Here is a 27,737-nt window from a genome sequence, read left to right as displayed (position 1 = left end):
GACCTGTTCTCTGATCCGAACCTAAAATAAGATCTCAAACTCTCTCTCAAAGACGTTTCCCCTGTCTTCTTCCAGAGAGCCTGGGATCCCACTCTTCCCCATTGGAGTCCTTCCAAACTGCCCCCTGAGCCTGAGACCCTATGGGAATGCCCCTAGGGGATCTCTCTCAACTCCTCCTGTTCCTTTTCCCAATTGGGAAACGGGATAACCTGGAAAGGTGAGGCAGATCTGGAATTGAAAGGTGGCTCTAAACTGAGAGAAGGGAGCGGAGTAATCGTTCACCATCGCCCTTTTAAGGGATCGCTGGGCGCCAAGGGACGCTCGTTGGAACGGGTCCTAGCTCGGGCTTCCCCCAGTGGAAAGCGAGCAGGGGGTCTTGGGCTGTGCGGTTTCTCGCAAACCACCACCTCCCCGCCTACCCTCTAGCTGCACGGAAAGACTACTTTCTCCGGCTTTTCCCTCGGTATCCAGAGCCCCCCTCCCTTCCTCTCGCCTCTGGGTCTCCGCCCCCTCGCGCAGAGGAGGCCTTGCCGCTTTAAGAGCCGGGGTAGCGATTGACAAGCAATAAACGCGGAGCGCCGGGCTGCGCTGGAGCCGCAACGAGCTAGGGGCTGCCGGGGCGCAGGTAGGCGCCCCCCGACTCCCGGGCCAGCGCCCACCCCAGGGCCCTTGCTTTCTCTTCGTCCAGGCACAACCCTTTTCTCTGGGTCGGGTCTCCCCGGGCCCCTTCCTTCAGGCCGGTCCCCTCCCTCCCCACCACCCCCTTTCTCGGGGGCGTCTAGAGAAAAATCAAACCCCGCTGCTTCTTGATGCTGGTCGGAGCGGTTAGGGCTTCAAAGTGACATCGGGCACAGAGCTGGTGGCGAAGCTCCGATATCCGCGAGGCCTCTTCGGGGGCTGTGCGGATTCGGGGGACTTTGGAGCCGGGCATTACGTAAGAACAGCGCTGTTAGCGCTTCCGGGGGTTGGGGGCGCGAGACAGAGGTTGCGTGGGTCCCGGTGGCCGCCCCCGGACCCCTTGGGAGGCCAACACCTCAACCTTCCCTGGGAGGGGGTCCTGGGAAGGGGGGCACTGCTTCTTCCCCTTCCAGGCAGTGGGGGGGCCGGGTCGGGGTCGGGGGCCAGGGTTAGGGTCTGGAGACCTGAGAGGGGATCGGTGCCAGGAGAGAAGAGCCGAGGTCAGAAAGTTAGGTCAACTAAGACGGGGGGGTGGGGAGAGTGAGGACGGGGGCGGGGGGACATCATTCAGTGACCTCATCCCCTAGTCTCCCGCGGGCGCGCTCGCAAAGAGCCTTCTTTGATGGCTCGCAACACGCCCCCCTTCCGCCAGGTCCTAGCGCCCAGCCATTTAGGGCCCGGCTCTCGGGGCGGGGGCTATCCGATTGTCGGTCCGTGCAGGTCCGCACGTCTCTGGACGCCCCCATCCCTCCGTCTGTCTACCCCTCCCCACGACCTGTCGGTCTTCAAAGCGCCTTTGTCAGACCTTTCTCTTCCAACATCTCTTTGTATGGGTATTAATGGAGGGGTGGATGGGAGGGACGTTGGAGGGAACCTCCCCCTTTCGCTCCGGGTCCGCATCACCTGCTGACCCTGGATAGTGTGAATAGTCTGGGGGTAGAGGTGAGAGGGCACCGAGGCCCAGGCTTTTGGAAGCCGAGGTGCGCATTCCCCGAAGCCTGGGCCCCGGGCCTTGGCCCGTAGCCAGACTGGCTTGCCTGGCACTGCTGTTCTCCTGTGGGCACAAGCCAGGCCCCGCCCTCCCAGAGGCCGGGGTGGGGGTGGGGAAGAGCTAGCCGAGGCTGTGGGAACTGATTACCCAGAGAAAAACCCAGGCAGGCTGGGCAAGACTCCAGGGGACAGGATCCTCCCTGCCTCTTCTCACCTTCCAGTCTCTAAGGAAGGCGGATGTCTGGGGTCTGCTCTGCCAGTAACAGTCAGGGAGAACAGCATCAGCCAGGGAGAAGGCTCCAGGTTCCAGGTGGTCAGGACTTTGGATGGGGGAGGAGGGAAGACACAGCAGGGGTGGGCACAGGGGCACTGGCTGGCACAGCAGATCCTGGGCATTTCTTCCAGCCTTGGTGCTAGCCTGACAGAGGGTGCCCTTCTTTTCCCTGAAAACACCTTTCTTCATGTCTTTAGGGGAAGACCCAGGAAGAAGGGGAGTCATCCCCCAACCTTTGTGATTTCTGCCATTTGAGCTCAGATGACCGACCAGCTCTGGTCTGGGGGTGGAAGGGATGGGACTAGAGAGAGGGTTTTCTTAAAACCTGGTGATGATCCCTCTGGGTAGAATCCTTTTTTTGGTGGGGAGAGGAAGTTGTGACTCCCTGCCCCCCAGGGCCCAGCAGGCATTCGGTCCTAAAGTGGGCACTGCCAGCTGCTTCCCCCTTCTCCCCCACCCCTGCTGTGAGCCACTGCCTCTAGTTGTCATAGCAACTGGGAATTAGGGTTTTCTCCAGTAGCAAGTGCCCAGGAAGGCAAAGGGAAGAAGGGTAGTGGGTATCCCTCCTGTAACCTCCCCTGGAGAATAGGGAGCCCCCTGATTTTCTTGTCCCAGCTCTGGACTAAGAAGGGGCAAATGGAGAAAGTGGAAGTCAGAGAGGCCTCGGGAAAGTATGACTTCATTTCTGTCAGCCAGACACACACACATGTTTGTAGAGCACCTACACTGGCTAGGTTTGGGATCCAGAAGCAAAATAAAACAGGTGTAGTTCTTGACTTCATGGAGCTTACAGTCTGGGAATGCCCATCTTTCCGGCTTTTGACTCAGATTCCGGACTCAGACCACCCCCCAAAGAAATAAAGGACAAATGGCAGACAGAAACATAATTTTTTTTTAAAGTCATAAAACCTGGGTGTTCCATGTGGCTCTCTTTATTAGCTTCATGACCTTGGGCAAAGCAATTATCCTCTCTGAACCTCCTCCCCTCCTTCTTGGAGAAAGGGGCATGTGATATCTGCTCTTCTTGCCTTCCAGGTCTGTGGGATCCTGCAGCCTCTACGGAATGAATGCTCTCATCCCGAGGGGAGGCTCTTCCTAATTCCTTCCCTCATTGCTTTGCCATTGTGCTTTCTCATTCTTTTCTCTCCCCTCTTCTAGGAGAGACATTTCAGAGCCCTCCAAGACCTCACCATGCCAGTTGCCGCCACCAACTCTGAGTCTGGTAAGAAGGGGTTGAGGATGTCCGTTTGTATCCATGGTTCGGAGAGTGCCAGGCAGGGCCTTGAGGGTGGAGAGCAGTGGTGAGGCACTCCCACAGTCACCGGTAACGATGAACTGTCCCCCACCACTGCTCCATCCTGCTACTCAGCCTTTCCTTTGGGCAGCTTCCAAGGCTCTGCTGCACCTGCTCAAGGGTGGGGCCGGAGACACAGCTCAACTCACTTCTGTGGGGGGCCAGAGATGATCCCCAATATTGCCCAGGGCAATGGCCTGGGGCCAGACTCCTTGGTGAGGTGGCCCTTAGGAAGGGGCCCTTGGAGGATGGCTGGGGGTTGGAGGACAGCCTGATGCCACCGGATTAGTAAGCAGCCTGTGCCAGGGAAGGGCTTGGGGCTGTGTCCTGGGACGCTCGGAGTTGCACGTGGAGAATGCCAGCTGAGGAAGCCTGGACTTGCTTCTCTGGGAGATTGTGGGGCAAGGGAGCTGGTCGCCCAGATGAGCTAGGAAGCCTCAGGGGCAAATTTCTTAGCCTTTTGGAGGCTGTGTCTCTTCTCCTATAAAGAAATCGATGTGACACTCTAAAGCTGTGACTCGGGAAGTATATTCCCGATAGGGGTACGCACAGTTGTTAAGGGGTGCTCCTGGGTTATGATCTTGGTGAGCCTGTGACCTTGGGTCTTTTTTTTTTTTAGGACTTACGTTTTCCCATCTGTAAGATGATGGGATCGGATAAGAAAAGTGTTCTTAACTTTTCTTGGTCCTGGATCCCTTTTTGAGAATCTGATGACAGCTGTGGGCCTTTCTCATAGACAGATGCTTCTCTGTGCACAAAATCTGTATTCTGTTCTGGGGGTTCATGGACCCCATGTGCAGTCAGGGCCCTACCAGGTGAAGTTCCCTATGCTGGAGGCTATGGGCCCTCACACCATAGCCTGCTCTGGTTTTGCTCTGATTTGTCTGATGTTTCCCTGCCTGGGTGCTTCCTGCCCCTGCAGTCCTATCCTTTGCTCCAGGCCTTGCTGCTGCCTCTGTAAGATATTCCGGGCCTCCCAGTTTGGTTAGAGTAACTCCCCTGTCCCTCCCCTTCGAGAAAGTGAACTAGGAAAGTGAAGGCTGCTGTGGGTGGGCCAGATCCTAAACTGTGACACCCTTGCCTCTCCTCCCCCCAGAAAGACCTTTTCTCCATGTAGTGGAGGAACTGTACTAATGTCCCCCAGCCTTGGTGGCCTTAGAGGCCTTGGAGGGCTCAGTGCTTCCTACCTTGTGTCCAGCATGCTGAGCCCCCTGGGTTCTTCCCCTGCTCTGGTCTGCCTGGGCCTCACTGTAAGCTGCTTAGGGGTTAATTAAGTCCAACTCTGAGCCTGTGATTAAAGGCCTCTCAATCTGGGGCTGGCCAGTAAACCCATTAATAGTGCCTGGCAGGGCTGTAGAGGGAGGAGAATTTGACTTCCCTGGCTGCAGGCCACTTGATGGGGGCTTGATGGGGGTGCAGTGGGGACCAGGCAGGGAGTGGAGGCCAGGGGCAAGGGACAAGGGAAGAGGGAACTCATCTGCTTCCTCTGAGGACCCCTGGGGCCCCTGATCCCCTGGGTGTTATGTCTTCAGCTACTTCTGCCTTCCTGTATCCAAAGGAAGGAGGATAGGAACAAGCTGCTTAACCTCTTGGATCCTGAGTTTCTTCTGTAAAGAGATGATGTGTGACCCAAGCTATGAGCCTCTTGGCTCTTCCTGCAGGCAGCCCTCCCTGCTCCCACCCTAGGCTGAATTGGCTCCCGGCCTCAAAAATCTGATAATGGGTCTACTTCTTCTAATTTGGTGGCCATTACACTTCCTATAGGCCTGATAAGAGAGGCAGCTGTGGTCAGAGTCACCCACCTCTGAGGTTAGGGTCACCTTCCCTCTCCCCGCTCCCTTCCCAGGGAGATTGGAGCCTTGCGACCTGCAGAGTGAAGCCAACAGTTCCCTTTCCTATGACTCAACACAGCCATTGTCATTGGGGAGGGGAGATGGTGTGAGTGTACTCTCGTAGAGAGACCCACCTCTCCTTCTAGTAAAATGGAGGGGCCCTTTCCTGAGGGTGGGGGACAGGCTGGGGGATATGTGGGCCATGGCATTGGCTGAGTGTTCAGAGAACTTGCCCCTGGAGTTTTCAGGCCTGGAGCCCTGCCCACTCTGCCCTCTTTACTTGACTCCCTCTTTTCTTTGAATCAAAGCGGGCCGTTTTGAGGTGAAGCTGTCCCTTTAAATCTCTCCTGCATCCCTGGGTTAATGTCCTGGTGTGTAATCCCTCCTGCTGCCATGGCAACCAGGGGTGCATTTCGACCTGGTGCCACTCCTCTGGGAATGGCTGTCTGGTGGCAGCCTCAGCTGGTGGTGTCCTCATGGGTACAGGGTGTCAGAGGAATGGAGGCACTGGGCTGGGGTAACGACCAAGTTCTATGCTCCTGCCCACCGGGTTCCATGCTGCGAGAATGCATCCTCACCTTTTCCCTTCCAAGATGCCTGACTTGCCCACCAGTCACCATCCCTAACCTAAGGGGAGGAGCCAATGTGAGATGGGGGAGGGGAGGGGCCACTGCTGCGTTATGGGGTCAGACTGGGAGGTCGCTCCCTTCCCCTCCTTTTCCTCCCGCCCCCCCCACGCCTCCCTCCCCATGGCTAGCAGGTGGGGCAGGCATTTGGGGCTTGCGGTATTTGTCCCATGCCACAGTGGTGCCCCTGCTCCTTGCGGAGGGCTGAGAGTCATTCTCGGGGGCTTCCTTTGATTCTGAGGAGGTCATTGTAAAGGAAACTGGGCCTGGAGAAGGAACGTAGAGGTCTGAGGGCAAGAGGAGGAAGTGGCATGCGGGTTTTAGAGGAGAGACTTCCAGAAGAGGGGGGCGGGAACAAGCCGGTGCCAAATCCGCACCCCGCCTTGGGTTTCCCACAGCTGGGCTGTAAGAAGGGGGTCTCTGAGCACCGCCTCCGTTCTTAAGGGGCGGCAGCCTTAACCCCTTGCCCCGCAAACCTCCCCTCAGCCGCCCCCTCCGGACCCCCGCGGGTGTGAACACCGGGTGCAAGGTGCGATCAGGCTCAGGGAGGACCCGGACTCTTTGCCACCGCCCCACTCTCGGCTCTGGCACCGCCCCCTCCCCACCCGGCTGCTCCCGTTGGGGCTTTGGCCAATCAGCAAGGCGGTCAGGGAGACTCAGCCTTGCTATTGGCTGATCCCGCAGCTGGCGCTTCCCCCGAGTCCCGCCTCCTCGAGCGCGGCCCCCCTCGGGCTGGCAGAGCAGCGACAGCTGTGTAGAGGCTACTCGTGGAGCCCCCGGAGCCGGGTGTGGGGGGCAGCCATGGCTGGCAGCCCAGGCAGTGGGGCCTCCTTGGAGGGTGTATCCCTGGGCTCTTCTGAGGAAGCCGATCTCCAGAGGGAAGGTAGGGAAAGGTGGGGCGGGGAGGCTGCGCGGGGAGAGCTGGCCCCTTCATCTACCTTCCTTCCTCAGGGTTTGGGCATCTGGAGAGGGCGCCCTGGGAGCGGGCCCTCGGGAACCTAAGGGAGCTGGCCTGGGCAGAGGGCCCTCACTCCCCCGTGCTCTGTCCTCCTCCAAGGCTGACAGGCTTGTGAGTCTGTAGGTGAGGATGGCTGGGGAGGGTGGATCCCAGGATACCCTGGCAGAGTGGGAAGGGTCCCTGCCCTGGCTTCTTTCTGAGGCCTCTAAAGGCCTTGCAGGTGTCTGATCAATACCAAGCCCAGGCCTGGGCAGGAGGGATCTAGAGGGCGGGCTTGGATGTTGTTTCTGGAGAAGGTGGGGAGGAGGAGAGGTTGAGGGGGGGTTCCCTGAGCCATGTCTGCTTCTCCAGTTTCAGTGCCCCCTCCTCCCCATCCCTGTTCCTTCCTGGAGGAGGGGGTTCTGACAAGAGTAGTGAGAGGAGCCAGGGACTGTGTCCGCCCCCCTCCACGGATTGAGCTCTGTTATGTAGATGCAGGCGTGGGTGGATGGGTGGCAGAGTAATGATACCCCCTGCCCATCTCTGCCCCCAGCTGGGCACACTCTGCTTCTCCCTTCCTCCCCCCAGAACCTGCCACAACTAGGCGCTCCCACCTCCGTGGGTGCATACAGACAAGGCCAACCTCAGATCTCAGCAGCCACTGCCATAGCTGTGTCAGGTATTCTCATGTCCTTGGTTATGTCCCATGGCAGGCTGAGGGGTTGCTGATCCCTGGGCTGACTTGGTCTAATCTCTGCCCTTTGGCACCCACAGCTCCCCCAGGTGCCTGTCTCCCCAGCTCCTGTAGATGTTCTGGGCCGTAGCGTTGGCTTCCTATGATCTATATTAACTTCTCAACATTAATAGATCACTCTCTGACTGAGCTGAAGGGCCTGTAGACACTGTCCAGTTCCACTCACCCATTTTACAGGAGGGAAAGACTGAGGCCAGTGAGGGACCATGACTTTTGAAAAATCATGCGGAATTAGTGCTGCTGTTGTACAGCGCACTGTATAGGCTCTGACCTCCTGCATGACTGCCTGCTTGACTCTGGGCCTGCATTCAGGGACACGCTCCAAGTACTGTCTCTCCTATCCCTGAGCCCCCTAGGTGCAGGTGGCTGAGTCCTGGGACTTCAGCCCATCCAGAGATCATGTGAGGAGTCTGTGGCTCTCTGATTCAGGGCAGAACCTGGAACCTGACAAGGGCTTCCCTTTCTCCCCTCTTCCCACGTCAGAGTCCATTTCCTGATTCCCAAACCCTCCCACCTGCCTAGGCTAGCATTACTTAGGGCTTAGAGACCAGCTCAAGGAAACTGACTCCCTGCCTACCCTAGACCCCAGCCCTGGACATTCAGGGACCGGGAGTGCCCGAGCTAGGCAGGGGGGAGGGGCTGCCGGAGAGAGGCCGTCTTCTGCTGGACATGGGGGAGGAGGGGTGATTGCTCTGGTGCCTCACTAGTTCCTGTGTCTCATCACCTGTCGCTTCTCCCCAGCCATGCAGCAAGTCCTGGACAACCTGGGATCACTCCCCAATGCCACGGGGGCTGCAGAACTGGACCTGATCTTCCTTCGAGGCATTATGGAAAGTCCCATAGTGAGATCCCTGGCCAAGGTATAGTACTCCAGGGAGGTGGGCACGAGGGCACTGTGCCTAGGGAGTTTATGGGGTGTTGGCCATAGGGTGCTTGGGAAAGAGGCATGTGGCCCAGAAGACCCCCCGTGGAGGGACTCTGTGACAATATCCCTGCCCAGGTAATGAGTCTGCAGGACAGCAGGTGGTGGGCAGTCCCATACCTGGCCAGTGAGAGTGTGGACATGCCCAGGTGGATGGGATGACTGCCAGCTTGGAGGGGGGAGGATGTGATTGGTGCCTATATATTGGAGTCTTCAAGAGTTCATCCTGCCTGTCCCTTCTGCCTTTGGGCATTTTGTGCAGATGTCTTTTTAAGGTCACTTGCCATGTGCATCAGGTGGGGGAGAAACTCACTAGGAGAGAAGTTTTTAAGCATTTTGATAGTGGCTCTGCTGGAGGCAGATGCGCTAGGCATTTTGGGAATGTGAAGGGCGGATGTCTAACCTGGTCTGGAGTAGCCAGGGTCCTGGAAGAAGGGCCCCTTGAGCTGAATCTGAAAGACTGAGGAGGAGGGGGAGGGCATTTGGGGCCAGTGGAAGAGCTTGAGCAGAAACAGAGGTGAGAAAAAGCCAGAGGTCTGTGAAGGGACATAAGGGCAGGTGTGAGGCTGAAGCTTCAGGTCTGAGACAGGGAGTGTAAGCTGCAGACATGCTCTCAGGTTGTGGAGGGCACTGGGAGCTGTGCTGGGAGCTTGGGCCTTGTCCTGTTATGTTCTGTAAATGACACGGACCCCTTCATGGGGCTGAGACGTAGGGGACAGTATGAAGGGGACAGGGGAGAGGAGGTGGCTTCGTGGGTTTCAAGTGGGGGTTTGATGATAGGATATGGATGTTTTCGGAGCATCCTCTGGCAGCCCCATGGAGGGTGGTTGTAGGGTCATGGCTGGAGCAGGAAAGGCCAGAGTTGGGGATGACCCTGAGCTAGACTTGTGGTAAACCTTTGGGCTTAAGGGAGGAGAGGATGAAAGAAGTATTTAGGAAGTGAATTGGCAGGGTGTTTGGGCGTGGAAGGTGAGGGGTGGGGGTAACAAGGCACTCAGGATTCTGCGCAGGGGAGGTATGAGGCTAAGGTTCAGAGGCAGGGTTGGGAGGGGTGGGGGTGGATAGAAGGGTGCCCCCTTTCCTGGGGTAGAGGCAATGGAGTTGCAGGGAATCCTGTCTACTTGCTCAGATTTTCCAGAAAAGGGGGGGGGGGGCGTTGTATGCTGGAAATCAGGGATCAGGGTTGAACTGGGGCATTTGGAAATGAAGACTCAACTAATCACTGAAGGGAGGGGAGAGGGACCCCACCAAAGCCGGGGAGCAGGATTGACAGAGCCCCAGACTGACTGTGGCAGGTGCCTGACTTTCTAGGGTGGGGGTGATTCAGTCCTGGGATGCTGGGAGTAAAGGGTGGGACTTTGGTCCAGGTATGTGCTGGGTGTCGGCTGTGAAGGCTGAGACGTAGGGGACAGCATGAAGGGGACAGGGGAGAGGAGGTGGCTCAGAGTATCCCTGGGAGGGATGGGGAGGGGGACTGGCAGAAGAGAGGCAGGAAGAAAATGGAGTAAAGGGCGGGGGCTCTCTGAGGTCACCAAATGTTTGGGGAGAGAGTGGGTAGCTGGAAGAGAAGGCAGAGTTCAGAGAGAGGGAGGTCGGAGATTTCCAAGGAGGACGGCTTTGGGGGATGACGTGACAATTTAGGGTGTAGCTGCGGCAGGCAGGGAGGTCAGCAACATGCAAGAGGCCCAGAAATGGAAGGTTTGCATGTAACTGGCGTTGGAATCTAAGGTATGGCAGGCATCAGGGTGGGACAAGACGGAGGTGGGCTCAGGGTCTCAGGGAACGGCGGTGGGGTGGCCAGGAAGTTGGTGATGACAGTGATGAGACAGCAGAGAAGGTAGCCAGGTGGCAGCTTTTCCACAGGGTGGAGAGGGGGACTTTGTCACAGGATGGCTGTGACCGGCTCTGGCATGGGGTGTGGAGGGGGGCCAGGCCTTACTGGAGGGAGAGAGCTGCGCAGGGGACGCTGTGTCCCCGGGACATAGCCTGGTCCCACTACCCGTGCAATGGCTAAAGACCCAGGGAGGTTGCTAATGGCAGAAGGTGAAAGTGGAATGTTCTGGGGAGGAGAAAACTGAGCAGACTGGGGCGGGGTGAGGGAGGGGATTGGAGAAAGGCAGAGGCTTTCCATTCAGTGGTCAAGGATTGTATGCATGGATTAAAAATAAAAATAAGGGATCCAGCATTTCAAACAAAGAGAGTGTGAGCTCCAGCAGGGTGGGGCATGTCTGCCTGTGTCCCCAGGGGCCGAGAACAGTGCCTTGCACAGAGTAGGTGCTCATGGAATATTTGCTCAATGAATGAATGCAGAGAGTGTAGGAAAAAACCGAACAGCTCTCTGAGTATCATCTCCAGGATGGGAACGCTGACCCCACTTTCTTGCATTCTTGCTATGTCTTTATAAGAAAGAAGAAGTGTGATGCTGGGGCACCTGGGTGGCTCAGGGGTTAAGTCTCTGCCTTCGGCTCAGGTCATGATCCCAGGGTCCTGGGATTGAGCCCCGCATCGCATTGGGCTCTCTGCTCAGCAGGGAGCCTGCTTCTCCCTCTCCCCTCTCTCTGCCTGCCTACTTGTGATCTCTGTCTGTCAAATAAATCAATAAAATCTTAAAAAAAAAAAAAGGAAGTGTGATGCCGCTGGTACCCCTCCTCAGTCCCACTTCCACTGCTTTCTGTCCCCGCAGGTGACCCCTGGCTTGAGGTAGATGGTGTCCCACCCCTGAATGTTTGCCTGTCTTGCCTACCGCTGTGTTCAGATGTACACAATCCGTCCCTAGGATATGGGATTTTAAATGTTCCCTAATGGAATGATAGCGCGAGCCACTTAGGTTTGGGAGAGTTCTAGTTTATGTAAGTCACATGATTCCTGACATAAGTATAGATGGAGATACAGGTAGATTAATTTTATTTTATTTTTAAAAGGTTATTTTGACAGAGAGAGAGAACAAGCAGGGAGAGTGGCAGGCAGAGGGAGAGGGAGAAGCAGACTCCTCACCGAGCAGGGAGCCCGATGTGGGGCTCAATCCCAGGACTGTGGGATCATGACCTGAGCTGAAGGCAGATGCTTAACCGACTGAGCCACCCCAGTGCCCCATATAGATTTATTTTAGCTGTTGTGTCGTGTTCCAGTATATGAAATAGAGTATTTATTTATTGGTTCTACTGAGAGACAGGTACAAGAACATGCCTGTTGATTTCCCCGCTATTCAGAGCGGCGCTGTGGGGAGCGTCCTTGCATTCCTCTGCTTCTGCACATGTGTGAGAGTCTCTCTAGGGTTGACACATGGCAGTGGCATTGCTGAATATACACATTTTGACCCTCTCCACCTGTAACCTGCCAAAGCTGATTTCAGAGTAGAATTTATTAGACCATGTCACCTCTGGGTCCTGTTAGATGTTGCCTCTACAGTGAGACAGAGTGAAAGAGGGAGCTTTTAGGAAGGCAGAATCTCAGGATTGGAAGTGCCCCTCCAAAGCACGATTGCCCTCAGTGGTGTTCTTTGGTGTCTTTGTCTGGTCCACTGGACAGCTCTCCAGTGAGGGGTTTGCTGGCTGGATGACTGTCCCTCACTCAGTCATCTGTCTTCGCTTTGATGAGTATCTGTGGCGTGATCACCAGTAGCAGATACAGCACTGAGGCTGTGGGAATGAACTGCTGGAGAGTTTGTTCTCTGGAGGGGGTCCAAATCTGTTGGCCTGGGACCTCCCTGTACAGCCTAACCTAGAATCAGCCAGATCAGGCGGTAGACATAAACTCTCTTCTCCAGAATTCATCTTGGGGATAAGCTGGTGAGAATTTCCTCTGAAGAGATTCCCAGGATGGTTTCAGATGCATAAAGCACAGTAGAAGGTGGTGTGGACCTTTCTTCAATACTGAGACTCCCAGTAAGAGGCTGACGGGCTAGGGGGACCCTGTGACTTCTCTCCATTGAGCTGTGAGACAAGCAAGAAGTGCATCTCCAAAAAGACCATCTGAGCTCAGTAAGAACCCCTCTCATCCCTGTACGTGTAACCCTCTGCAGTGGGCCTTGGTCACTTCCCTCACCAAAAGGTAGAGTTTCTCCATTCTTCAATCTGGACTTAACCACATGACTTGTTTTGGACATTGGGACCTACTTTGTACTCCTCATCAATTTTAATAATTATATGTATAGAGACACAGTTCTAACCTAACAGATAAAAGTACTCAGATCCAGTTGTAAAAAGATCCAGCAGTAAAACCTTGGTTCTCTTGGTGAAGTGGCCCATAAACTCAGGAATAGTTAAGCAGGAATTAATAATAGCTATTAATCCCCTTCCCTTACTCTCGTGGAGTGGAACTTGCCTCTCTCCGATGGGGTTGTGCAGACAGTGTGGGAGGGGCTGGGCTGAGTAGATCTCAGACCAGGGAGGGGAAGGGCCTCAGGAGACAAATCCAGAAGGAAAGGCTCTGGAGGGAAGTCAAATCTGGCTAACAGATCATAAGTCCGTGGGGTTGGCTGCAGATGACAGCTGCAGCCCTAGCCAGTAGGTGACATCTGGGAAGGCTGACTTGGATCCAGCAGCAGGTGTTTCCGACAACAGGCAAGGCCAAGGTGAGGAATCCAAGTCAGGTGACATTCAGTAATTCAGGTGAACTGTTACCAGTGGGGACATCTGCCAGCTGGGAGGCCTGTGATCTAATCTATATGAGATGAGGTAGAAAGAACACAGGGTTTGGAGTCAGAAGAGTCACTGGCTGGCTGTGTGATTTTAGTATGTCTGACAACCTCTCTGACCTTTAGTTATTTCTTCTGAAAAGTGGAGATAATGATGTTTCTTTTCCAGAGACATTGGGGAATGTCATGGGTGTAGAAGTGTTTTCCAAACCATAAGGAGTTGTTACAATGCAGTCTTGGCCATGGCCAGAGTTCACTGGGAAGACTCCATTCCTGTGATAAGGCCAGGGTGAGAGTTGACAAAGCAAGACAAGGTCCTAGAAGAATGAAGGAGAGGGGGCAGGTCACTGAAATAGAGATTCTGACCAGGGGACAGGACAGGTGGAAGCTACAGTGGTGAGGAGTTCAATGTATCAGTCAGCTTCTGCTGGGTAACAAACCATCCCACAGTTTGGTGGCTTAAAACAACCAAGTTTCATTTCTCATGATCTTTTTGATCATTTCAGTGGTTTTGCCGGTCTGGGCTGCTCAGCTGGGGCAGAGTGGTCTAGGACATTCTCCTTCACATGGCTGGTGTCTCAGCTGGGAAGGGTGCAAGGTCTATGATGGCGTGCTCTCTTGTCCTCCAGGAGGGGGCCACTGGAGGGTACTCCACAAGGCAGTCTCAGCAGCAGGGAAGGACAAGCCCCAAGTCCCAAGCACTTTCCAGGCTCTGCTTGCCTCACATTTGTTAATGTCCCACTGACCAAAGCAAATCACATCATCAGTTCCAGATGGAAGAGTGACTTTACCTTCTGGCATACCATTCTCTGGGACTCCTTTCAGTATTTGAGCTATTTAATTATGAGCCTAGACTTCAGGGCTCATAATTCTCAAAATGAGAATTCCCTGTTTTCTGCCATGATCAGAGAGGTTGGCATGGAGGGCAGAAGGAAAAGCTCTCTAAGAAATGGCTAAGAAGCGTTCTGATTCTGGCTATGGATCTGGAGCTGACAGATCAGGGTTCAGGTACTGGCTGCACCCTTAGCTAGCTGTGTACTTGGTCCAGGCTGGGCTTCAGGAAAATCTCTCATCTGATGCTAGGGAGAGGAAAAAGTGGCCCAAGGCCAATGGAAAGGGGTTGTCAGTATCTAACAAAATCAAACCTGTGTCTTCTGCTTGACCCAGGAATTTACATGGAAGACTTCTCTATAGACAGACAACAGCTGCCCCAGGTTCTTCACTTCAGCCTTATTTGCAATAGTGAAATATTAGAAATAACGTAAAAACCCATGAGATTGGTTGAATAAATTATGGTCCTCCAGTCATGCAGTGAGTCAAATGCAGTAATTAAAATATAATAATAATAATAATAATAAAGAAAGGTCTGCAAGTAGCAGCATAGAGTGATTTCCAGGGCGTATTGTTAAGTAAAAAACCAAAGAGCAAACCAAGCCAATTAAACAAACAAACAAACCCCAAGGAATCAAAGAGTGGGTATTGTGTTCTATATTTTATGTAAAAAAGAGAAATTTGTACTTATTTTTGTGAAAAGAAACAGAATAAATTGGAACTAATAAAATGATCTCCTCTAGTGTGTGTGTGAATAAGGCAGAAGGGATGAGGATGGAAATGAGACTTATTTTTTATATAGATTTAAAATTTGAACAATGTAAATGTGCATATTCCAAAAATACAAATAAATTAAAAAGAATGAAAAAGTTAACTCTGAAACTAAGTGTGGGTAAGTGAATCCATCCACCTATTAGATTGTTAACATAACCATATAGAAAAGGGAATTAATTCTAGTTACTTTTGCTCATAATATTCTGACTGTATACCCTAAGTGAGATATAGGCTAAGGCTGTACTTCTTTCTTCTTTTTCTTTTATAAAGATTTTATTTATTTATTTGGCAGCTAGAGATTGGAAGTAGGCAGAGAGGCAAGTGAGGGTGTGGGGGGAAGCAGGCTTGCCACCAAGCTCAGAGCTGGATGTGGGGCTTGATCCCAGGACCCTGGGATCATGACCTGAGCTGAAGGCAGAGGCTTTAACCCACTGAGCCACCCAGGCACCCCAAGGCTGTACTTCTTAATACAGTAGCCAACAGCCACATGTGAGTATTTATTTATTTTAAATATTTTATTTATTTATTTGACAGACAGATCACAAGTAGGCAGAGAGGCAGGCAGAGAGAGAGAGAGGAGGAAGTAGACTCCCTGCTGAGCAGAGAGCCCAATGTGGGGCTCGATCCCAGGACCCTGGGATCATGACCTGGGTGGAAAGCAGAGGCTTTAACCCATGGAGCCATCCAGGCGCCTGTGACTATTTATTTGAATACTTAAATGGAAGGTATTAAATATGGAATGAGGGAAGGTGAGGAAAATCTTCAGATTTTATTTGGAATAATCAGATTCAACTAATGGCTATAAGTGACACCCCAGAAGGAATGAGCACCAGATGCTCAGATCTTGGTTTCTAAATACCATTCCCTGCCAAAAGGAATCTGAGCTCCTTGGAGAAATTGCTGAGCCCAGACCTGGAGTAGGGAAAGTATAGGATGAGCCCGTGGCAGAAGGAGGAAGGTGCTCAAGGACTGATGGGAAATGTCAAAAGGACGCAGGTGTGTTTGGGGGCTCCTACTGCACAAATTGGGGATAAATTGAGAAAAATAAGATAGTGATGGTGATGATTTAGAGCCCAGGGTAAAAAGAATCCATAGTGATGCAGAGAGGGGGCTATGGGGAGAGGGGTAAGAGGGGAAAAGGACAAGCTCTCTCTTATAGTAGAAAGCCAACTAATAAATGTAGAAGCAATAACGAGTTAGAAAATAACTATTTTGCAACTCCTAATTTAAGAATTGACTGGGGGGCCTGGTGGTGCAGTTGAGTATGTGTCCAGTTCTTGATTTCAGTGAGATCCAATCCCGCATCCAGCTCTGTTCTGGGCATGGGAGCCTGCTTGGGATTCTCTCTCTCTCCCTCTGCCCCTCCCCGCCCCCTTAAAAAAATGAATTGGTGGGCACCTGGGTGGCTCAGTGGGTTAAAGCCTCTGCCTTCGGCTCAGGTCATGATCTCAGGGTCCTGGGATCGAGTCCCGCATCAGGCTCTCTGCTCAGCAGGGAGCCTGCTTCCTCCTCTCTCTCTGTCTGCCTCTCTGCCTACTTGTGATCTCTCTGTCAAATAAATAAATAAAATCTTTTAAAAAAATGAATTGGCTTAGGCATGTGTCATAAATGAATGCTAAATTCATCAGTGAAAGATTGTTGGGGAGCAGAATAGTCACAGGATCTCAAGGTGTGGGAAAGAGACAAGATGGCTTATGTAGAGCACTTGCCTAAATGACTAACCTGAGTCTAATCATGGGGATATAATCGGGAAAATCCATTTTACAAACAACTTGCCTGAACTTAAAAATGTCCTGAAAGACCAAAAGTTATTGGGATCTGGTCTAGATTAAAGGGGAATAAAATGGGGTGCCTGGGTGGCTCAGTGGGTTAAGCCTCTGCCTTCAGCTCAGGTCATGATCTCAGGGTTCTGGGATCGAGTCCCGCATCAGACTCTCTGCTTGGCGGGGAGCCTGCTTCCTCCTCTCTCTCTCTGCTTGCCTCTCTGCCTACTTGTGATCTCTCTCTGTCAAATAAATAAATAAAATCTTTAAAAAAACTTAAAAAAAAAGGGGAATAAAATGATGGGACAATGAAATGTAACACCTGGTGCTTGTTGAGATTGCCCATCAGGGACAAACAAAACAAAACAACAAAAACAAAAACAAAACAACAACAATAAAACCCCACAAAAATGAATCTATAAGGGGAAATGTTTGGGACAACAGTGAACATTTAAATAGAGATTGTCTACTAGATTATATTATATCAGCGTTTTAATGTTGAACTTCCTGCGTGTGATACGGGATTGTAGTTTATGTGGCAGATCTCCTGTTTGTTCTTAGGTGATGTATGCTGAATGACTCTGGGGTGAGGTGACTTCTTTTTCAAACGACTCAGAGAGAAAAAAGTCTTCATGTATATCCCTGACCCGGCACTCCTTACTTCCTGACCCAACTAACATGACTCTCCTGGCTGGGCTGGGCTGCCTTTCCCTTTTTTCAGAGCAATACCTTGTTGTGGACCCCAGGGTTAGTAGAGGGACAAATAGGTACAGGGCCTTCTCCTGGTACTGTAGGCTGTTGACCCTTGAACAACATGGGTTTGAACTTGTGAGTTAACTTATATGTGGATTTTTCTTAATAAATAAAGTACAGTGCCTCAAATATGTTTCCTCTTCCTTATGATTTTCTTAACACTTTCTTTTCCTTAGCTTACTTTATTGTAAGAATACAGTATATAATCATATAACATAGAAGATATGGTTAACCAACTGTTTATATTATCCGTAAGACTTCAGCCAACAGTAGGCTATTAGTAATTACATTTTCGTGGAGTCAAAAGTTACATAGCGATTTTTTAAAAAGATTTTTTTTTTATTTGACAGAGAGAGAGAGAGACAGTGAGAGAGGGAACACAAGAAGAGGGAGTGGGAGAGGGAAAAGCAGGCTTATTGAGCAGGGAGCCTGATGCGGGCCTCAATCCGAGGATCCTGGGATCATGACCTGAGCTGAAGGCAGACGCTTAATGACTGAGCCACCCAGATGTCCCATACATAGCAATTTTTGATGGCGCAGGATTGGTGTGCCTAACCCTCGTGTTCTGCAAGGGTTAATTGTACTGATTTCTTCTCCCCCCCCCCCCCCCCCCCCGGGAGCACTGGCCTGAAGGTCTGGAGACCCAAGCTTGGGTCCCTGTGACCTTGAACAAGTTGCTCCACCTCTCCTGCTTCCTCATCCTGGGGTACAGGATGTCCAAGACCGTGCCGTCACGTGGAAAAAGCTGTCCTTGAACTCACAGGCTTATAAGGTTCCGGGGGAGTGGGGACAGCTTGATGATTTTAATGGCCCTCTGTGACAAGAGGATGGGAATGAGCGTTTGGGCTTGTATTCTTCCTTCTATAAACTGGGTCCTCATCATCGTTTGGGGCAAGAAAGGGGAAAGCAAGGTATGTCTGTGTGTGTGTGAATGTGCTTGTGTCTGGGTGAGCGAGCATCTGAAGCTGGTGTCAGAAACGATGCGGAGGTTGAGGTCGGAAGTCAGGATCTGAGCAGGTAGGGGACAGTGGTACCTCAGGCTTCTTGGTGATCCTCAGGTGTCACCTGTTCTGCTCATCCCCCACCAGGCCCATGAGCGGCTGGAGGAGACCAAGCTGGAGGCAGTGCGGGACAACAACCTAGAGCTCGTGCAGGAGATCCTCCGGGACCTGGCCCAGCTGGCAGAGCAGAGCAGCACAGCCGCGGAGCTGGCCCGCATCCTCCAGGAGCCCCACTTCCAGGTTCGGGCCCTGGGCTGGGGTGGGGGCTGGGGCAGGCTGCGGGGAGGGGGCTGGCAGGACATTAGCACAGGAATGGGAAGGGACCATGGGACACTGTCTCATGGTTTGCCCTCTTTCCACTACCTCCACAGTCTCTCCTGGAGACACACGACTCTGTGGCCTCCAAGACCTATGAGACACCACCCCCCAGCCCTGGCCTGGACCCCACCTTCAGCAACCAGCCAGTACCTCCTGACGCAGTGCGCATGGTGGGCATCCGCAAGACAGCTGGAGAGCATCTGGTGAGGCTGCAAGGCGGGGCTGGGGCTGGGGGTCTGGAGGGGGCACTGAGAGTAACTGGTGGGGACCAAATCTGGTCAGGAGAGGGCCGAAGAGGAAGATGGGCCCATGCAGCTCCTGGAGTCCACAGACCCTGTGCACCTGAGCTGCGCACAGAAAGTGCCCACTCTCCCTCCATGAATGCCCCCCTGAGTGAAGAATTTGGTCAGAGAGTTGGAAGAGGAGGACTCTGCGAGGCCGAGTCCGGGATAGAAGGGGGTGACGATGGGAATGGAGGGGTGCTTAGGAGACCCATCCGAAGATTCCAGCTTGGAGCCCCTCGGAGCCCCTTCATCATGCCGGCCCTCTATCCCCTCCAGGGTGTGACGTTCCGCGTGGAGGGCGGCGAGCTGGTGATCGCACGCATCCTGCATGGCGGCATGGTGGCTCAGCAAGGCCTGCTGCACGTGGGCGACATCATCAAGGAGGTGAACGGGCAGCCGGTGGGCAGTGACCCCCGTGCGCTGCAGGAGCTCCTGCGCAGTGCCAGTGGCAGCGTCATCCTGAAGATCCTGCCCAGCTACCAGGAGCCCCATCTGCCCCGCCAGGTGGGTCCCTCCACCAAGCTCCCCACTCCCGCCCAGACTCAGGCCCAAGGGGCAGCCGCCAGGGTGACATCCCGGGGGTGAGAGTGCCCCATCTCCTGCATGCTCGTGCATTGGCCCTAGTTGTGGGCACTCATACACATGTGTAAGGGACACGTGCACATTTAAGGCCTGGGGTGCCCACAGGAGCGCCCGTGTGGATGCAGCCCTGCATCTGCAGATGCGAACGGGGTGCACGCATGCGCAACGTTAGGTAGCCACGTGTCCTGTATGGCTGCCTCCTGGTTGGTGGATTATGGGGGTCTGGCTGCTCTGTCCATCTTCTCCGGTGGGCTCTCCAGCCATCTGCCAGAGCCCACTGGGCCAAGGGGAGAGTGTGGGTAGACCGAGGGATCCTGGTTTATGTGCCAGGATTGTGTCCCTTCCTCAGTGATCCCGCCTTTTCCTTAGTGGATGGATCTATGCACCCCCCTACCCCCGGCAGAGACGCCATCACTCTGAATCCTTTTGTTCTAGATGCAAAGGGAGGCTGGTCCCAGGGAGGTGGCTGGGTGGGTCTGGGGTGCGTCATGCCTGGAGAGGGACGGTGCCCAAGCCTCTTGCATCTTTGTGAAGGTAGGGGGAACACAGGGGACTGTGTGACACTCCCCCACCCTCAGGAGGGGGACGTGGGGTGGGGCTGGTCTGAGAAGGGTACTGCCCTCCAGCCTTCCCTTCTTCCTTTGACCCTTCCGTGATCCCTGGCCCAGGTATTTGTGAAATGCCACTTTGACTATGACCCGGGAAGAGACAGCCTCATCCCCTGCAAGGAGGCGGGCCTGCGCTTCAGTGCTGGGGACTTGCTGCAGATTGTAAACCAGGATGACGCTAACTGGTGGCAGGTGCGGCTCCGTGTCTGTCTCCTGTTGTGGCGTGGGAGGGGGTGGGAGGCGAGGTGAGGGCCTGGGGAGGTGTCTTCTCACTCAGGGCAGGTCTTTGTCCCATATCCCTTGCAGGCATGCCATGTGGAAGGGGGCAGCGCTGGGCTCATCCCCAGCCAGCTGCTGGAGGAGAAGCGGAAAGCCTTTGTCAAACGGGACCTGGAGCTGACACCCACTTCAGGTATGAGGGTCCTCCCTGGAACCCCTAGTCTGGGATCCGACACAAGCCTACCTGGCCTCACTCGCCCATCTCTCTGTGGCCAGGGACGCTGTGTGGCAGCCTTTCAGGAAAGAAAAAGAAGCGAATGATGTATTTGACTACCAAGAATGCAGGTGGGTGTTGGAGACCCTCTCCCTGTCCTCCAACACGGTCTGCCCCCCTCCCAGCCGCCAAGGACTTGTGCGCATGCTCTCCCTCCCTGTGCTTATGCGGCCAGTCTTGTCCGTGGGCCCTGGCTGCTCTCTCTTTGCTGACCCTAGCCCCAGCCCCTTGGCCCTTGGCTCCTGACCCCTCCTATGCCAGCCGCGTAACCTGATGACTACCCCTCCCTGTGTTCAGAGTTTGACCGCCATGAGCTGCTCATTTACGAGGAAGTGGCCCGCATGCCCCCCTTCCGCCGGAAAACCCTGGTGCTGATCGGAGCCCAGGGAGTGGGCCGGCGCAGCCTGAAGAACAAGCTCATCATGTGGGATCCGGATCGATACGGCACCACAGTGCCTTGTGAGTGGGAGCTGGGCCCTGCTGGGTGGGGGGCCAGGAGGCAGGAGTGCCCTAGGGGCCAGGGCCACATTCACTGAGTGGGCCTGTGCAGGTCATCAAGTAAAGTGATACTTTTGGAGGGGGGTGCGCCCCCAGCGGGTGATGGGGGAACTGCAGGCCGGAGAGGGTTTGGGACGCCCTCTTTTGAACCTGTGGCCCGGGTAGGCTGAGCAAGGCTTACCTCTCCTTCTGTCATGTTTCACTTGCTAAAAACCCAGCTGGGGGGTGGGGGGGCACCCGAGGGGCGCAGTCGGTTAAGCATCTGCCTTTGGTTCGAGTCATGATCCCCTGACTCCTGAGATGGGTCCGGATCGGGCTCCCTGCTCAGTTGGGGAGCCTGCTTCTCCCTCTCCCTTTGCTCCTGGCTCATACTCCCTTGCCCTCACTCTCTCTCTTTTAAATAAATAAATAAAATCTTAAACAACAACAACAACAACAACAACAACAAAACCCTGTTGGGAACCCGTGTGAAACAGGGCCTCATGTAGTGACAGAACCAGCAGGGGTGGTCAGAGCTCCTGGCTCCTGGAGGCAGGAACCTGAATGCTGACCCCAGATCCGCTTGACCTTGGTGGGTGGCTTTGGGGTGCCCATTGCCCCCCTGGGACTCCGCTCCCCCATCTGTGAGAGCTGGGCTGGAGCAGTGAACTCTGGAGCCCCCGCCCCAATATGGATGTCTCGGATCTGTGGGTATCAATGGTGAGGGCGAGGGCATGGGGCATGGGAAGGCAGCAGTGCACTGAAGGTGGAGGGGAGCTGCACCTGCTGGGCTGCGTGGCTCCCGTAAGACATGTACACGTGTGTCTGAGGCGGCACACGGCCTGCATGTGTTCATTCAGGCCCTCCCTCCCCCAGACACATCCCGGCGGCCCAAGGACTCGGAGCGGGAAGGCCAGGGCTATAGCTTTGTGTCCCGTGGGGAGATGGAGGCCGACATCCGGGCGGGACGCTACCTGGAACATGGAGAATACGAGGGCAACCTGTATGGCACACGCATCGACTCCATCCGGGGTGTGGTCGCCTCCGGCAAGGTGTGCGTGCTGGATGTCAACCCCCAGGTAGGGTCTCAGCCTGCTTGTTCCCAGCCTGCCCACTTCCCCTCTGTGTACTCTGCTGCCCACCGCCACCCCGCCACATACTCCGCATATATTTCCAGGCCCTGGTCTCCCAAGCAGCTCCCCCATATAACCCCTCAGCTCCTGCTAGGGACCCAACACACCTAGAACCTTTTTCTCAGCCTCCCAGGCCCCCCACTCCTCTAGCCTCCTCTGGTGTCCCAAACCCCAGCCACCTGCCAGTGGTTCCTCTACCATTCATCCCCGGGACTCAGGTCCCAGGATGCCAGGTACCATTTCCCCATCATTTCCAGATATCTGCCCCCCCCCACCCAGTTATCCTTCACCAACCTTCTAGGATGTCTGTGGGGATAGACTCCCCCATCCCCTTCTCTTCCTGCAGGCAGTGAAAGTGCTGAGAACAGCTGAGTTTGTCCCTTACGTGGTGTTCATCGAGGCCCCTGACTTTGAGACCCTCCGGGCCATGAACCGGGCTGCCCTGGAGAGTGGGGTGTCCACCAAGCAGCTCACGGTGAGGGCTCCTATGTATGCTGGGAGGGGTCCGGTGGTTGCCTTGGGGAGAGGACAGGCTGGGAATGAGGGAAAGGTGAGGGGAAGAAGGTGGCATCGGGGAAGGGGAGAGGGGCCCGCCCGAAGTATCAGTGAGTTTGGACTTGTGATTCCCGCTTTATAGATGTGAAAATAGAGGTCTGGGCAAGGAAGTGAAGTGTCCAAAGTCTTACAGTCAGGGATATGGCTAGCTTGGTCTGCAGGAGCTTTTGCCAGCCCCACAGCTTCTTCCATTCTATGGGGACAGAGTGCTGACCAAAGGGAGTCCAGAGGGCCAGTGGGAGATGTGTGGGCAGAATGGACCAGGTGGTGTGAAGGTGTCCATAGCTGGAGGGAAAGGCTGAAGGAAGCAGGAAGCTGGAGGCTGGAAGTCTGGCTGGAGGGATGAGTTAGCGTTAGGGAGGAGGAGGCTTCCAGTCAGGTATTACAGGACCCCAGGACACCTACCTCCCCACCAGGAACCCCTTTGAGCAGCCTTCCTCTTCCCAGGGAGATGTTGGGTTTGCCGAATTCTGGGCTCAGGGGTCCATCTTTTGGCCATATCTGGTACTGCAGCTCTCAGGCCCTAGGTCAGAGTCCTGCGGAGGCCCTGGAAAAGGCTGCCTGGGCTGGGCTCCAGGCTGAAGTTCCCTCGCCACAAACGTAGCCAACCGAGGTCACGGGGACATAGCTGGGCCAGTCCTAGAGCTCCCACCTTGACATATTTAAGTCATTATTCAAAGTTCCCTCTGCAATCCTGCCTGGCAAGCTGCCCAGCTCTGACTAGGTGTGGGGTGGTGGTTCCTGGGGTTGCCCCAGTAACAGCATGCCTGGGAGGTGTATCTCAGGCTGCGGAGGTTAAGGGCACCTGGTCAGAGTGGAGGGAGCATTGACTTTAGAGTCAGGCGGACCCTGTGCACCTGCTGGCCAGGTGACCACCCTGTACAATGTTCTCTGTTGGAAATGGCAAATAATGAGTCCTGCCTTACAGAGCCACAGGAAAGATTATGCGGGTTGCAAAGCAGTTAGTATGCCCTGCTTGGCACTCACTGAAGTTTATTTCCTTCCTTCCTTCCTTTTTACCTGTTAGTCTGTCCAGAGTTGCCAGAGAGCTGCCCTGGGGCATGTGGGGAGGGGCTCCTGCCTCCTCAGCCTGGGGAGCCCATACTTGATATGACTGGGCTAAGGGGAACAGGGACAGATAGGGAAGGCTGCCAATTCCCCCGACGATGGGGGTGAACGTGGGGGACACTGATGGCCGGGAGGGTCCCTTGTGCCGCAGGAGGCTGACCTGAGGAGGACCGTGGAGGAGAGCAGCCGCATCCAAAGGGGCTACGGGCACTACTTCGACCTCAGCCTGGTCAACACCAACCTGGAGAGGACCTTTCGTGAGCTCCAGGCTGCCATGGAGAAGCTACGGACGGAGCCACAGTGGGTGCCCGTCAGCTGGGTGTACTGAGACTGTTCATGGGGACTGCACCCCTCTGGGCTGTGACCCAGAACCCTGAATCCATCCCCTCCCCCAGCCATGACCCCCAGTCCTGGTCCTTAGCTCTCATCCCCTGCCGTCTGGCTCTCCCTGGGTGTCAATGGCTCCTAGCGGGCCCTAAGCTGTTCCACACAGATGCGCGCACTGCCAAGGAGGTGGGTGTTCATGGGGCACCACCGTGCCCAGGTGCTGCCCACTCCCGATGCCCCCTGGCCACCGGATGTCCTTCTCTGAGGGCCAGGCGATATGCTGTTTCCCGGAGTGTGTCAGAGTCACCTCCATAATGCCCAGTGCAGAGAAGAGGAAAGCTGCTCTGGGGCCTTGTGGTCAGTAGGTACACTGCTCCTGGCCACCTCTCTCAAACCGCCCTTTGCCCTTGGACTGGCCACGCCCATTCCATTCCCGGGCTCCTCCCGCCCCTCCTCCCTGTGGGGCTCGGGTCCCTGGGAGCAGGCCTGGCCTTCCAGGGCAGTGGTCCCGCCTGGGGCCCTCTTGAAGGCTGGGGGAGCCAAAGCTTGAGCCGGCTGCCACAGCCAGGGAGCAGTGCCGTCCCAGCTCCCTGGGGATGAGGCAGACACCCGCAAGTGGACCCCACACCGTCCTTCCGTCCTGCACAGCTTTTCACTGCCGAAGTCTCTCCATGGACTTCTCCGGATGTGCCCCTGGCAGGGCGGCTCTGCTCCCCGCAGGGCTCAGCGCAGGGAGGGGTGAGCTGACGTGTGACAGGGAGCCTGTGACTGCTGACCATGGCTGGGGGAATGGTGGGGGGGGAGGTTGGTGGCCTGTCTGGGCTCCCTGTTCAGGACCACAGTCCATCCTGGTCCCTCCGGTGGGGTCCAGGGGGCCCACTCTCATCAGGTGTGCCTGCGGGACTGAGGATGGGTGCAGAGAGGAGCTCGCCAGCCGGCCATGGAGCAGGGGCTTGGCAGAGGACGTCTGTGCTCTAGCCGGCTCCCTGTTGTACAACTCCAGGGGGCGCCATCCACACTGTTTCTGCCTGCGCAGCTTAGGTTCCGCAGGCCGGGGCACCTGGTCTGTGTTTGTGCTGTTTGCGTGTGTGAGTCTCGGTTTGGGGAGAAGAGAAGCCAAGGGTTGTTTTGCTTTGGAGGTCACTTTTTGGGGCCCTATTTTGGGGGCTCCCCATCAGTCCCCAATTCTTATGAGACCCTGATCCCAGTTTCCAGGGCCTTGGCCCTCCCTGGATGTCTTTCTCCCCCTCTCCTAGTGTCCCCCTATCCCATACGACATGCTCGAGTCCTTGGGGAAGGCAATTGTGTAAGATAGGAGAATCCCTTTTAAGAATGCCGTCCTAGACTTCCCCAGGCACCTGGCCCCTGTCCCTCTCTGTGACCCCGTCTGGGGTGAGTCTGTCCTTGCAGGGACCACCCTGTCAACCCCACCGCCAGCCAGCCCCTCTGTCCTTCCTAGTTCTCTGAGTGTCTGATCAGTCTTTGCTGCAGGTTCAGCCCGAGCTGGCCCCTGAACCACTGTGTGCCCATTTCCTAGGGAAGGGGAGGGAGAAGAAACAGAATATTTATTACAAAATTAGAAATATATTTATTATATTAGGGATCTCATTTGCATTTGCCTAGGATATGCAAATGAGATATAAAGGTCAAGCCTGCTGCCATCTCATTTGCATAGCTTGGCATCCACTATGCAGTCACCTTTATACTCCTCTTTCCCCTTTCATCAGTGTTCTTTTAATCCTCATTCCACCTCTTCCTTGCATCACCCTTACCCACTGCCCAAGGGGACCAGGAGTGGGAGGAAGCGCTGCTCTCCTCCTGGTCCGAGACAGTGGTGTCCTTTGCCAGTTCCCACCTCACCTGGGGCGCTTGGGAGTAGAAGCAGGGGAGGATCTGCAGGTGCAGCCCCCTCCCCTTGGTTAACCCTCGAAGTCCCCTAATGGAAAGAGCATCCTCGGATGGAGGTGGGGGAGCCCCGCCTAGGGTGCTGGGCACCTTGCTGAGGAGCTGCCACCTGGCCCTGCCGGACAGATCTCCTGCGCTGATGCTGTTCTGGCTTCTGGCACCTTCACCTCTAGTGATGCCTGGGGGACAGGGCTGGGCCCCTCCTCACCTGTCTTCATCCCATCAACTGCGTCCTACCTCCCCTACACTATCCCACTCACTCCTGGCCCAGGGCTGGGTTGGAGCAGGTGTGTGCCCATCACATTACCTCTCTGACCCTATCCTCCTTCCCTGGACGCTTGTATTTGGGGCACCTTGGGATAATGAGGACTCTGCCCCACACTGTCCACACTCAGTGGCCCTGTCGCCCTTCCCTCTCCCCTCCCTCAGCCAAATCCTGAGCTTTTGCTCTGACTGGTTTTCTTTCTTTTCCTTTGATTAAATGTGAAAACAAAGGCTTCTGGGCTCTGTCTGTCTTCGGTTGGGGCCCGGCGTATGGTTTTGGTACGGGGTGAGAATGGGGAGCCCAGCACAGACGATTCTGGAATGGAAGTCAGAGTGACTTGTGTCCAGTGATGTCTTCTACGATTTCCCATCTCCCCATTCCACGTGCCCCATCACCAGAAGATGCTTGTTCTAGGGGCGCGTGGGTGGTTCAGTGGGTGAAGCCTCTGCCTTCGGCTCAGGTCATGATCTCAGCGTCCTGGGATCGAGTCCCGCATCGGGCTTTCTGCTCGATAGGGAGCCTGCTTCCTCCTCTCTCTCTCTGCCTGCCTTTCTGCCTACTTGTGATCTCTCTCTGCCAAATAAATAAATAAAATCTTTAAAAAAAATTAAAAAAAAAAAAAGAAGAAGATGCTTGTTCTAAATGCTCATATCCAGGAGTCTGTGAGCATTCCTGGGGGCCGGGGACTTGGGGACTCCAAGGCTAATCCACTCCACTTCACCCAGAACTTGCTCTGTGGCTTTCAGCAAGTCCCTGTCCTGCTTAGGTTTATCCTTTATGGAAATGTCATGGGACTCTCTCTGAGCTAATGTTGGGGTTGGTTCTAGGCACTCAACAACACAAGCCATAGACAGCTGGTTGAAATGTCACCCAGATGTCACCATGGGTGTGTGTGTGTGTGTGAGTGTGTGTGTGTGTGTGTGAAATCCCTCAGGCAAGGCATCAGCCTTCCTTCCCACCTTGAATTCTTCAGGGGAGCTCAGAATGTTCACTGAGGAGTCTCAGCTGGGGGCTTTAGCTTTTCCCTCCTCCCCGCAACAACCAAACATGGAACCAGCTTTCTTCCTTTGATTTCCCCAAAGCATCCACTCACACAGGGATGAGCATGGGACGGAATTCGTTGGGGGGTGTGGAGACAGCATAAGGACTCATGTCTCCCACCTAACAGATCTGATGAGAATTTAGGGTTGAATATTAAATGCCCCAACTCTGAAATATTCCCTGATCATTCCCAGCACATTGAATACTTTTCTGGTCAACCTTTCCCTTTGGGGTCCCCTGTCTCCCTCCATGTTGTTACACCCTCTTCCTCTCTCTCTCTCTTTTTTTTTTTTTTAAGTTGGCCCCACACTGAGTGTGGAGCCCAACTCGGGGCCTGAACTCATGACCCTGAGATCAAGACCTGAACTGAGATCAAGAGTTGGTCACCGAAAGAACTGAGCCACCCAGGTGCCCGTCTTCCTCTCATTTTTGAACAACCTTCTTCCCATCTCTGGGGTGTCCTTGGAAAAATGAGTATTTCATGACCATACCTAGCGACCCCACACTTGTATTTTTGTCCTAATCCAGCGTTTCTCAATCCTGGCTGCACATTAGAATTGCCTGAGGGGTTGAAAAACAGACACACACAAAAACAACTGCTTGGATTTTATTCCAG

The 27,737-nt window shown here is 54.5% G+C and overlaps 1 protein-coding gene across 2 annotated transcripts; it reads left to right on the top strand.

Moving 5' to 3' along the window:
- Positions 1–532: 532 nt before the first annotated feature.
- On the top strand, positions 533–26,309 carry MPP2 (MAGUK p55 scaffold protein 2). Of its 2 annotated transcripts, XM_082751033.1 has the most exons (13): positions 533–625; positions 3,101–3,164; positions 8,127–8,245; positions 18,153–18,305; positions 18,437–18,586; positions 18,944–19,171; positions 19,918–20,049; positions 20,164–20,269; positions 20,353–20,421; positions 20,648–20,809; positions 21,704–21,906; positions 22,307–22,435; positions 23,735–26,309. In XM_082751033.1, exons 2-13 carry the CDS (start codon positions 3,134–3,136, stop codon positions 23,909–23,911), a joined length of 1,659 nt encoding a protein of 552 aa, XP_082607159.1. In that variant the 5' UTR covers positions 533–625; positions 3,101–3,133; the 3' UTR covers positions 23,912–26,309. The 2 variants fall into 2 exon arrangements, with proteins under 2 accessions (XP_082607159.1, XP_082607158.1); XM_082751032.1 differs by lacking the exons at positions 533–625; positions 3,101–3,164 and adding an exon at positions 6,481–6,577.
- The last annotated feature ends 1,428 nt before the right edge of the window (positions 26,310–27,737 follow it).

Source organism: Mustela nivalis, assembly GCF_964662115.1.
Source record: "Mustela nivalis genome assembly, contig: HAP1_SCAFFOLD_2215, whole genome shotgun sequence".
Lineage (NCBI taxonomy): Eukaryota > Metazoa > Chordata > Mammalia > Carnivora > Mustelidae > Mustela > Mustela nivalis.
Note: the sequence above shows the minus strand (reverse complement) of the source record. Positions and strands in the feature narration are given on the sequence as shown.